Source organism: Mustela nigripes, chromosome 9 (assembly GCF_022355385.1).
Source record: "Mustela nigripes isolate SB6536 chromosome 9, MUSNIG.SB6536, whole genome shotgun sequence".
Classification (NCBI taxonomy): Eukaryota; Metazoa; Chordata; class Mammalia; order Carnivora; family Mustelidae; genus Mustela; species Mustela nigripes.
In genome coordinates this window covers 34,143,921-34,155,112 of record NC_081565.1, presented here as the reverse complement: position 1 = coordinate 34,155,112, position 11,192 = coordinate 34,143,921, and the positions used below count along the sequence as shown (strand labels likewise).

Here is an 11,192-nt window from a genome sequence, read left to right as displayed (position 1 = left end):
CGCTGTGGGAGCACACCGGACCATACATAGTTCATCCTTTCAACAAACCATGACACCATTTCATAGATGAGGAAACTGAGGCACACAGAAGTTTAATGACCTGTGGTCAGTGAGGGCTCCAGAGCCTGATCTCCTCACCTCTCCCCTCCACAGCCTCAGCGCTTGTGAGGACCTGCCATGGCTCAGGGCCCCGCCAACGTTACTGGTTTAATCATCACAATGACCCTGACAGGTACGTGCTCCTTACCCCATTCTGTAACCAAGGAACTGAGGCTGAGAAAGATGATGTGAAGGACACAGCTTGTAAGTGGCAGAGCTGGGATCAGACCCAGGGACATTATTGGGCTATAAAGCCCAGGTCTGCCTGTGACTCCACATGGCCCTCTCCAGCACCCTGGCCCTGGCCCTCCAGCCCTGCAGCCTGCAGCCCTCCGGCCGGCCTGCAGCAGTCTTCATACCGGGTGGCCCGCAACCAATTAACCAATTAAACTCCCCCCACCACTGTGGGTTTCATATGGGAGAATTGTGGCAGCTACTAAAGGGGCCATTCCTGGGTTCAGACTGCCCTGGTCCGGCCTCCTGAGTATATAAGGCAGAGGCCTGGCTCAGAGCCCAGTCTGTGACCAAAGACCACTGTGTGGAACAGTGTGACTATAAGGGAACAGACCTAGCAAGGACCACGGGGGCGCTTAGGTCCTGGGAATTAGGATGGTCCCTAACTGCATCTCCCCAATCGGGACACAGACACACTCCCACAGCTACAGGCATCCCTACAGACGTCCACACATATTCACACAGGACTCTCCTGGACGCCCCTTTACCCACCCCAACTCCAACTCCAGACACGCCTGCCAATCCCTGAGCTTCTGTGGCAGTGAGTGCTCAGAGGCCAAGGCCCCCCAGAACAAGTCCCAGTTCCATGAGGGCTTGATCACGCACACACAGTATCACGAGGCACACACTTAGGGCTCCACAGTTCACCCTATAGAGTCACACTGCCACTGCCACTCCCTGCACACACACAGCCTCCGCTCCTCGAGGCCAACAGGCTCCCTCTGCCTGCCCTCCAACGCCCCCTCAACCTTTCCCCCTCTCTGTCGCCCCCACTCACCTCCCTCCTCACCCCTCCCCGCCCCTGCTGCCTCTCCCTCCCCAGGTCGCCCAGCTCAAGCCCCGCCCCTTCCGAGGCCCCGCCCCGTCTTCCGTGGCGTCCCGCCTGCGTCTGGCGTTCCGGGTCAGTGTCCCGCGGCTGCCAGGTGGATGAGGCCAGTGAGACTCATGAAGGTGTTCGTCACCCGCAGGATCCCCCCCGAAGGCTGGGCGGCACTCGCCCGGGCAGCAGAGTAAGAGCCCCGCGCCCCCGCGGCACGCCGAGTCCCCGGGCCCGGCCCGGGGTCGGGGGTGGTGTCGGGGAAGGGACTGCGGATCCCGAGCCCTCCCTGGCTGCCCGCACCCCGCACACAGGGTGACTCAGCGTCTTCAGGCGGCCCGGGGCGGGCTGGGGGCGGCATCCTTACACCCCACTTATTTTTGGTGGGGAGGGCCCGGCGGCGCAAGGACCGGAGGGAGCCGGATCCTGCGCTTGCGTCTTAGCCGGCCTTGCCAAGTCGTGCCTGGCCTGGACGGTTATGGAGTTTGGGAAGGCTTAAAGAAAGTTCTCTGTGGCCTAGCCTTGTCCAATCCTGTTGCAGTGACACAACTTTTTGCGGGCACTTTTTGCAGGGCACGTGCAGTGCAGTGCGGGTGAATGGAAAGGCCTGGGGAGAGGGGAGGCGGAGGGTGATGCAAGATCCAGACTGTTAATCCTTTACCCTAGAGCTCACTTTTGGCAGGGTCAGGGACCTTCGCAGTCACTGGCCTGGTCCCTTTGGACAGTTGGCAGGGGCTTCTTGTGACCCTTAAACTGAAGATCATATGCTAGGTTTTCAAGTGCTTCTTAGACATAAATGCTTAATCCTTGCAACACTCTGAAGTTGGTCCTATAATTCCCATTTTACAGATGAGCAAACTGGGAGAGGTTAAGTGCCTTGCCCAGAGTCACAGCTGCAGTGTGGCCGAGCTGGGATTTAAACTCAGCTCTGTCTGACCGCGGCGGAAGCACTGTGTCCTCCAGGTCTGCACTGCCAGTGTCCGGCAGCGAGAAGGCAGAACCCAGGCTCAGAAACCAGGGCCATGCAAAGAGATTTGTTTGTTTTGTTCAATGTAACGAAACCTTTGCTGCCGGCCTGCCAAGTTGCAGGCACTGAGGAGGAAGGGAGAGGGCAGAAGGCAGCTGTAGCATTGAGTGCTGTGCCCATGGGAAGGAGGCTACATGGAGGCCTGTGCCCAGGCTTGGTCTGCCAGGTGCTGCAGCAAGGGCCTCTGGGAGGCACCAGCCGCCGTCCCGTGTGTTGCCACATGTGATGCTGCACTGATTTACATGGCAAGGACTGGGAGGCTGGGCAGCTCCTCTGGAAGCACCTCCACGGCTCATGAACTGTGGCAGAAGTGGCCTTCCTGGCAGGGTGCAAGTCGGAGACTTTCCCGTTGCATGGACTCCCAAGGACAGGACATTCAAGCCTCAGCTGGTGCAGGAATGGCCCACCTCAAACCGGGGCTCCCCACTGGCCATGAGGCCTCCTGTGAGGGAGATCAGGTTCTTCCTTGCTTTGAGCTGAGAGCTGTCCCCATGACTTTCTCCTTTTAGTCCAGGCTCTTGTCAGGCCTTGGTGACCTCCACTCTGTGACAGCCCTTTACAGCCACCCTCTTGAGGCAGTTCTGAGGCCGCCCGTGCCTGACCTTGACCCAGGGGTCCTGAGGCGGGAGCAAGCAGAAGGCAGTGGTTCTCACTCTGAGAGGGAGTGTAGTCCCAGGGGGTCTCTGGAAGTCTGGGGGCATCTGTGGCGCTGCCCTGCTTTTGAGTGATCTTTCTTGTGTCTTCAGCTGTGAGGTAGAGCACTGGGATTCGGATGAACCAATCCCCGCCAAGGAGCTGGAGCAAGGTGTGGCGGGGGCCCATGGCCTGCTTTGCCTGCTCACTGATCGAGTGGACAAGAGGCTTCTGGATGCTGCAGGTATGTGCTGGGCAGGGCTGGGGAGGGTTCCGAGGGCGTCTTGGCCCCATAGGGCATATCAGTCCGCTACAGCTGGCTCCTCACACACCCCTGCAGGGACCTGTCTGAGTTCCGAAGGCATTCACTGCCAAACTAGTCCTGAGGAAGCAAGTGTGTGCAGCTCCGTGTGGCACAGGCATTGCTCCCCTCCTGGCCACAAAGCCCTGGAGGGAGCTAGGAGGGCAAAGACTGTGGTGTGGAGGGAGCGTGTGAGTCCCTAGGCCCTCATCCAGCCCTGCCCCAGCCTTGCTTTATGACCTGGAGAAAGTCCCCGTCCCTTCTGGGCGCATTTGTATCGTGCAGGAGGGCCCAGCTTAGGGCCAGGCACCAGCAGGCACCCAGAATGTTAGCTCCAGCCATGGGGCCCAGCCCTGGGCCAGGGCAAATGTCACCCTAGAAAGCTCTTGGGAGGAAAGGCTCAGACATCGAGGCTGCTGGATGGGGAGGGCCTGCGTGAGTCCGTGCCGAGCCAGTCCATGCCCCAGCCTTGGCCCTGGAGCTTTCCACGCCCGGCCCTGTGGAGAATGTGTGTAAGGGTCGCACCCCCAGCCAAATCTCAGTGGACACTTCAGTGTGTCCACAGCAAGGCCCCAGGGGGCGGTCATAGGAGGCTGGAGGCTCACTGAGGGACAGTCCCGTGGGTGAGCGTGGAGGTCTGAGTGTCTGAGGCCTCAAGGCGAACCGCAGCTCTGTCACTCGGCAGCCTGTGACTGGGGGCCGGCCACCTCCGCTCCCTGAGCCGCAGAGTCTGCCCACAGAGGAGTCACGTTGGATTGTTGAGTCTGTCAGGTAGGGTTGCTTAGGATTCTAGCCCAGGAACAGAGATGTCAGCCTTTCCTCTTGTTCTCAAAAAATAAAAATAAGCAGATGGCCCTGTGATATCCCTGGGGGTATGGGCTGGACTCCAGGAGGAGAGATACAAACAATGCTCTCTCTGCACCACAGGATCCAATCTCAGAGTCATCAGCACCATGTCTGTCGGCGTTGACCACTTGGCTTTGGAGGAAATCAAGAAGCGGTAAAAGCAGCTTACGCTCTGGAAGGGTCAGGGGAGAGGGCCGGCCCCCAGAGTGGGAAAGGGCACTGAGTATTCATTTGCTCGTACCCTCCTCCGCCCCCCAGTGAGACTGTGAGGGGCCTGCCCGTTCGCTCTGTCCGCGTGAGCACAGGGCAGTTACGACAGGCCGCGAACGGTCGGACGCTGTGGGTAACTACATCTGTCAGGTAGCCCCCTTGCCCATTCAGCCTGGTGGCTGATCTTGACCACAACCCCTTGAAGTAGGAAAGGTTCGTATTATTATTAATTCTCCCATTAAGTGAGGAGATTCAGAAAGGGCGAGTAGTAATTTGCCCCAGACTTGGGGCCCTGATCTTTCATCTTTGTGTCCTGCGCCAGGCGGGAGATAAGCGAACCGGAAGGAGGGCAGTCAGTTCCTGAGTGCTCCTTTACAGCTCGGAGCTTCCCGGTGGGCAGTGCAAAGAGGGAGGAGAGTGGCGGCATGGAGAGGTCCCAGAGGTAGAAACTGGTGAAGGTGCCTGAGGCCTGTGTTGCCACCAGATCTTTGCTTCGTAGCGGCATCCGTGTGGGCTACACCCCAGATGTCTTGACAGACACCACGGCAGAACTTGCCATGTCCCTGCTGCTCACCACCTGTCGCCGCTTGCCAGAAGCCATGGAGGAGGTGAAGAAGTGAGTGAACCCCAATGGGAAAGTTGGCTGTGCTTGGCAGCTGTGTGCCTGAGGCCCTGGCGTCCCCCTGGCCTGGATGTGATCCCTGTCCCCAGGGGGGCCTCTTCTAGTGAGCAGGGACAGACCCAGCCAGACTGATGAGGGGCAGAGCTGAGCTAAAGACACGTGTGTGTGAATGGTGGCTTTGAGGGGAAATCGTGAGGGAGAAGGATAGGGAGAGATAGATCAGTCTTGTCCGGTTGGGGAGGAAGTAGGGGCAGGGGCAGGAGCATGGAGTGTAGGCTTCCCCTGAGAAGTAGCCGGTGGGCATCATCGCTCAATGCCAGTAGCTCGGAAAGCTGACAGTGGTTTCACAAATCCTTTGGTAGTGAGACCTGGCCAGAAATGACAGGAGGCCATCGAAGGCCTTTATTTCTCTCCCTCTGTGTGAATGTTCATGCTTTGCCGCCGGTAAACCCATGTGTTTGATAACAGGCAGCACCCTAGATGCTGCCGAGGGTATGGGATAGAACAGACAATATGCACCAGGAAACCTTTCTGAAATCGGAAAATTGCAATGCCTGGCCTGAGGGTTTCGGATCAGGGGTTTGGGTCTGTGCATCCAGGCTTAGAAAGGCACTACAGCTGCTGGGAGGTGGGCAGATGGGCCAGTGCAGGCCCTCGGGGCTTGTGGACCAGGGTTTGAGGCCCCGGGCCAGGGCCGGGGCTGAGGCAAACACTGAGAGCATCATATCCTGCTCACCCTGCTGCCCCAGGAGTCGGCACCCTTCTCAGAGGTGGCTTAAGGCAGCTCTGTCCCCCTGGTGTGCACGCAGGGCCGTGGGGTGGGCCTGGGGCTTTACTTTGTGTTGCTTCCCTGGGGCACTGGGAATATTGGTTTTGGAATCCCAGATCCTGAGTTCACAGCCTGCTGCTCCCACCTCTGCCCTGGCTGGGTGTGACCTCAGGGAGGCCACCCTTGCTGGTCTCAGTTTCCCTATCTGCAAAATGGGATGAGAACTTCAAAGGCCGCTCCCAGCCCTCAGAGGCTGTGCCGTCCAGTGCCATTAAGGGAAGAGTCATTCGAGAGCTGCTCATCCACAGCGCTCAGTGGCTGTGGTGTAACTCGTGCTATGGGCTGTCCTGTGGGCTGGAGAGCAGAGTCTTCTACCTCTTGGGCCCCAGCCCCTGCCTGGGGGTCCTGGGTCTGTGTGTTCACAGAGAGCCTTCATCTTTGCCTGAGGCCGGGCTCTGACGTCCCCCATCCTCTCCCCACAGCGGTGGCTGGAGCTCGTGGAAACCCCTGTGGATGTGTGGCTATGGACTCACGCAGAGCACCGTGGGCATCATCGGGCTGGGGCGCATCGGTGAGGCCCCCAACTTCCCACTGGCCCGCCCCAGCAACCTTGGTGTCGCCTGTGTCTCTGGTGCCTGGGGTCTGGGTGTTGACCATCCTTTGGAAAGAGTGGCCACCCTGGGCTGTTCCCAGTGCACTTTGCATGCAGTAGGGACATCTAATGGACAGACCCCGCTTCCTAAAACACAGGCAAAAGCAAAAAATAAAAGAAATGAAAGCAAGAGTTCCTTAAGAACTTGCTAGGTGATGGAAGCATGTTGAGTCGGGATTCTTTATGGTCACAGCTCCATACAGAATGGAGGAAAGCAGTAATGGCTGGGTTGGGGCCTTGAGGAGGGCTTCCTCAAGGCTCGAGCTCCCCCAAGCCTGCCGGAAGGCATTTTGCTTGTAAAGCTTTAACTTGGGAACCAGAGGATCTGGGGGCAGAGCTTACCTGTGATTCTGCAGACGGGCCAGAGCTAGTTTTCTCCCAGGGGTCCCTGCTTGGAGAAGTCTGGCCTGAAGGCTTGAGCTCAGCCAGGCAGCTGTCTGTGGTTCTCCGGCATCTTCCTGGTCCAGAGGCGAGGGTGAGGGTGGAGAGGATGGACAGTCCGGCCAGCTAGCAGTGCCTCTCCCGCTGGAGAGTTGCTTGGAGGAACCCACCAGCTTTGGGGCACATTCTGATTCTGGAAACCCAGCAACCCAAGCCTGTCTTTCGAGCAGGACATGTGACAATGTCTTAAAAGCTTTGGGGTGAGTTGGCATGCCACTGGAAAGTCCTAAGTCCTAAGAAGAAGTCCTAAGAAGTCCTGGGCTGCGTTAATAAAAGCAAACAGTCCAGAAGGAGGGAGGGGACTGCTTTGTCAGACTACTCTTGGGGTGCCAGGTCCAGTTCTCAGGGATGGTTAGCAAATGGCTCTCATGGTACCCAGGGCCAAGTCATAGCCACAGAGGAGCTCTGGTGCTGTCTCCAGGTCTCTGAAGGGCTGTCACATGGCCCCCCAAGGGCAGCATGGGTCTCTGGGGGGCTGGCTACACTGGGACAGGACCAGTTAAAGTCAGAAGTGTGCTGATGGAAGGACACCCCCCACCACCACCACCCCAGGGACTCTCTGTCCCTGGAGCTGCTGAGTTCTGCTCCTGCCCTCTGAGGGGTTAGGGACAAGCCAGGACTCTCTTTGCCTCCAGGCCAGGCCATTGCTCGGCGCCTGAAGCCATTTGGCGTCCAAAGATTCCTGTACACGGGGCGCCAGCCCAGGCCTCAGGAAGCTGCAGAATTCCAGGCCGAGTTTGGTAAGTAAAACCTTTATTTCCGCAGGAGCCCCATCTGAGCCCAGTAGAGGGGTGTCTGTTTCCGTAGCGGCAGCATCTTGGGCAGGTGTAGCTGGGGCCCGTGGTTCGCTCAGGTACTAGCTAACCTAGCTAACTGGGGCCTGGTCAGAGAGCACAGGGATACACCCAGGCCACACAGGGAGTTCTCACTGTGCCTGAGGGCTCTCCAGGCTTCCTGTCTCTCAGAGTTCCTTGTCACCACTGTCCCTGCCTGGGCAGAGCACCAGGGATGGTGACAGATATAAGGGATTGCTGGGAGCTTTGACACCCAGTTTCTCTAATAAACCGGTGAGCACTGTTCCCCAGCCTTGTGTCCCATGGATCTAGCCCCCTGTCAGGGGGCATAGTGTTGTGAGCAGAGGGCAGCTGGATTTTAGCCATTCCTCACCCCCTTGGCACACTGGGGCCTTCCCGCCCCTCTCTGGCCTTAGTTTCCCCATCTGTAAGACCAGAAGGCTGGATAAATGATGCAGTATACCAGAAGCCCACCAGGAGGGATAGTTATCAGAGGTTTTGCAGGGACGCAAGGCCTTCAGGAAGCATCTTGGGAGTTTGGCAGGGGGAGGCGAGGGTCTGGTCTCCCATCCTTTTGCTGTCTCCATCCTGGGACTTGGCGTCTCATGGAGCCCTGCCCTTGCCCAGTGTCCACCCCCAGGCTGGCTGCTGAGTCTGATTTCATCATCGTGGCCTGCTCCTTAACCCCTGCAACCAAGGGGCTCTGCAACAAGGACTTCTTCCAGCAGATGAAGAGCACAGCCGTGTTTGTCAACATCAGCAGGTTCACTGCGGCCGCCCAAGCTCCCTGGGGCCCCGAGAAAGCATAGAGGGGGGCTGTCCCTGCTGCCGTGATCCCCGTGGGTTGTCCGTGACACCTTGGGTGGAGCCTCCCCCTCTCTAAACCGACCCATCAGCTAGACCCAGCTCAGAAGTCCAGTAAAGGCCACCAGAGAGTGCCCTGGGCTGGGAGGAGTCGCCACAGAGCAGGTGTGGCTTGTCGGTCTGGCAGTAGCACGTGGCAGACGTGGTTCAGGGAGTGGAGGCATGATAGCAACGAGTTACCAGCCAACCTCGGGCAGTCTGTGTTCTCTACTGCGAAGAGTTGGGTGTAACGATCTTAGCAGTCCTTTGGAGGCCAACCACCTATACACTAAGTCTGGGCCCGAGTTAGTGACAGCTTGAACCTTGGTGCTTCTGGAAAGATAGACTCAAACCCAACTTAATTCGGTTTACCACAGTGTCCCCAGGGTGCCTTCAGGCCACTGGGCATGTTACGGAGGCAGACCTCCCCTTTCTGCCGCTCCAGACACAGCCTGGTTAGTGCCCTTTGAACCTGCTTAAGTCAGTTTGGAGGCAAGTAAAGGCAAATGAAGGGATTTCTTGGGGTCCCCCTCATGTCACTCCAGAGGCCCCTGTATTTATGAATGTCTAGCCACAAAGGAGGTGACCTGGAGGGGGCGTGAAACATGCAGGGGTGCAGGGCTCGTGCTGACTGAGCATGTCTCAGTCTCTGTGTGCAGAGCACCTGCATGAACCCAGGACTGGGCGGGGTCCTGTGCATTGTTGCTGACTGCACAAATATTACTTTGGGTGCAGCATGAAGTCTTGAGCCAATCGTTAGTGACAATTCAGTGGCTCAGTCACAGGAGGGAGGGCTGCTGACTCGGATGTAGGACAACTAGATGCCATGGTTCCTGCACGTTCTCAGGCAGACACTCCTGGACAGGGCCCCACACTGATGCAGATCGGAGGCCCTGTTCCAGCACTAGTGGGTCGGTAAGCTCTCATCCTCCCAGCACGCCTAGGAGTGGGGTGTATTCTCCCCGTCTTACAGAGGCAGGTTACACCCTGGCCCAAGGTCACATAGCTACCGAGTGGTAGGGCTGGGCTTCTCAGTGTTTCTGTACAGACTTACTGTAAAGAAGTAGCTTATCAGACTTTCTGCTTTAAGAGTCAGTGCCTGGTCCCGTGGGGAAATCCATTCCGTGGGTGGTTCTGCAGGGAGGGAGCTTGGGGGCAGCCAAGGCACCACTGTCCTTCCCAGGGGAGAAGTGGTGAACCAGGACGACCTGTACGAGGCCTTGACTAGCGGGCAGATTGCGGCTGCTGGGCTGGATGTGACGACCCCAGAACCGCTGCCCACAGACCACCCGCTCCTGACCCTGAAGAACTGCGGTGAGAACTGTGATTTCCCGATGCGGAGTCACCTGGGCCCGAGGGAGTTAGAGGTGGTCTGGAAGTGCTGGGTGCAGAGCTGCCGTGAGCGGCACCAAGCACGGGGACACAGGCGGACGGGAGATACTGAGGCTGTTAGTGACACCGGACACGGGGCGGGGCATCCTAAGCACTGATGCTGTGGGGCTGAGGATCACACCTGGATGCTTCTTAGCCTCCCCAGCTACTCTACCTGGTTAACAGCTCTTTATATTAAGTTTTGTCTCCCCAGGGAGCTAGTGTGCCGTCTCCAGACTCATATAGGGGCTGAGCCAGACCCTGTCTTTTGTGTACACTCTGGGATGGAGGTCCTTAGCTGCCTGTCCATGGGGAATGCCCCCATTATTGTAGCCCTTGGAAATTCCGCTGTCCCCACCGTCCTCACCAGGCTGAAAGGAGGAACATTGGCGCTCACGTCTGGGCTGTTGCCCACAGCTGGGAAAACCATCCCATCCCCGCAGGCCCAGCACTTCAGCTCAGTGCCCTGGATACTGCTTTTGAAAGGTGCTCTTTGGGGACAAGTGACCTCACTCGTATCTGGGTTTCAGTAGCCCCAAGTCCCTGTATAATTCCCCTGACCCTCAGCCCCATAGGAGTGGAGCGCATAAGGACAGTGGCCAAATCAAAGAGCACTAAGCAGGTTCTCTTTATTCTGACAACCCCTGGTCAGGAAAACAGGGCCCACTTTAAGACTCTGGAAACACCCTTACCTCCCTCTGTTCCTCCCCTTTCCAGTGATCCTGCCCCACATTGGTAGCGCCACCTATGGAACCCGAAATACCATGTCCTTGTTGGCAGCTAACAACTTGCTGGCTGGCCTGCGAGGGGAGCCGATGCCCAGGGAGCTCAAGCTATAGGACAGGAGCCGCTGAGGGTCAGGAGGCCCACTGTGTCCCTGGAGTCTGTCAGCGGAAGCTTGATCTGGACCCACAGGATGGGAGCCAAGGGAAAAGTCTGATCTGTTCTGATCCTGCAGAAGGAAGACTGGTGCTGATACACAGGCTTGCTGCTTTTGTGGTTGGAAACATCTGAGCCAAAAGTATGTGATCCTATTAAATAATTCTCTGAGACAGTGTGGGCCCGTAACTGGGAGAAGCTAACAAGGGCATCTGCTTACCTTTCTAAAATCAGGGCATCTGGTGATGTGTGGGCTCTGCCCTGCCCCCAACCCTCCCCCGCAACCCCTGCCAGCATGTGAGCTATCAGAACCTGTCCAAACCACCTTACCCCTCATGTCCTCCTCGACTCCTTCACTTGTCCCTCACCGGCGATGGGACAACCGTGGCCCAGTGGTGACCATGGCACTTGCTATCTAGACCATCCAATTAATATACATGGCCAAGAGAACCAGGTAAGGTCACAGTACTCTTACTGTTTTGGCCAAGAATAATTGGCAGTAGGGGAGTTTAATTTTTATTTAAAACCCGTTTTAGCACCTTCACACTTTGCTCTCTTTGTCCATCCCTTCCGCCCCTGCCCCCAGGTGGATGCCCTTGTTCAGATCACCACCTGGCTTACTGCTTTACTCCTCCTGAGGCCAGGCCTCCTGCA

The 11,192-nt window shown here is 57.6% G+C and overlaps 1 protein-coding gene across 2 annotated transcripts; it reads left to right on the top strand.

Moving 5' to 3' along the window:
- Nucleotides 1-1,185: 1,185 nt before the first annotated feature.
- GRHPR (glyoxylate and hydroxypyruvate reductase) lies at nucleotides 1,186-10,711 on the top strand. 2 transcript variants are annotated; one of them, XM_059411294.1, is made up of 9 exons: nucleotides 1,186-1,343; nucleotides 2,924-3,054; nucleotides 4,039-4,111; nucleotides 4,667-4,783; nucleotides 6,041-6,129; nucleotides 7,287-7,391; nucleotides 8,073-8,208; nucleotides 9,472-9,602; nucleotides 9,993-10,207. In XM_059411294.1, exons 1-9 carry the CDS (start codon nucleotides 1,261-1,263, stop codon nucleotides 10,190-10,192), a joined length of 1,065 nt encoding a protein of 354 aa, XP_059267277.1. In that variant the 5' UTR covers nucleotides 1,186-1,260; the 3' UTR covers nucleotides 10,193-10,207. The 2 variants fall into 2 exon arrangements, with proteins under 2 accessions (XP_059267277.1, XP_059267278.1); XM_059411295.1 differs by lacking the exon at nucleotides 9,993-10,207 and adding an exon at nucleotides 10,377-10,711 and having other exon boundaries at nucleotides 1,189-1,343.
- The last annotated feature ends 481 nt before the right edge of the window (nucleotides 10,712-11,192 follow it).

Bases quoted from the DNA above. Each gene is read 5' to 3' on its own strand.
- GRHPR (XM_059411294.1), top strand. From the start codon at position 1,261: ATGAGGCCAGTGAGACTCATGAAGGTGTTCGTCACCCGCAGGATCCCC. The intron at 7,392-8,072 runs GTAAGTAAAACC...GCCCTTGCCCAG, and splicing joins AGAATTCCAGGCCGAGTTTG to TGTCCACCCCCAGGCTGGCT. The intron at 8,209-9,471 runs GTTCACTGCGGC...TGTCCTTCCCAG, and splicing joins GTGTTTGTCAACATCAGCAG to GGGAGAAGTGGTGAACCAGG.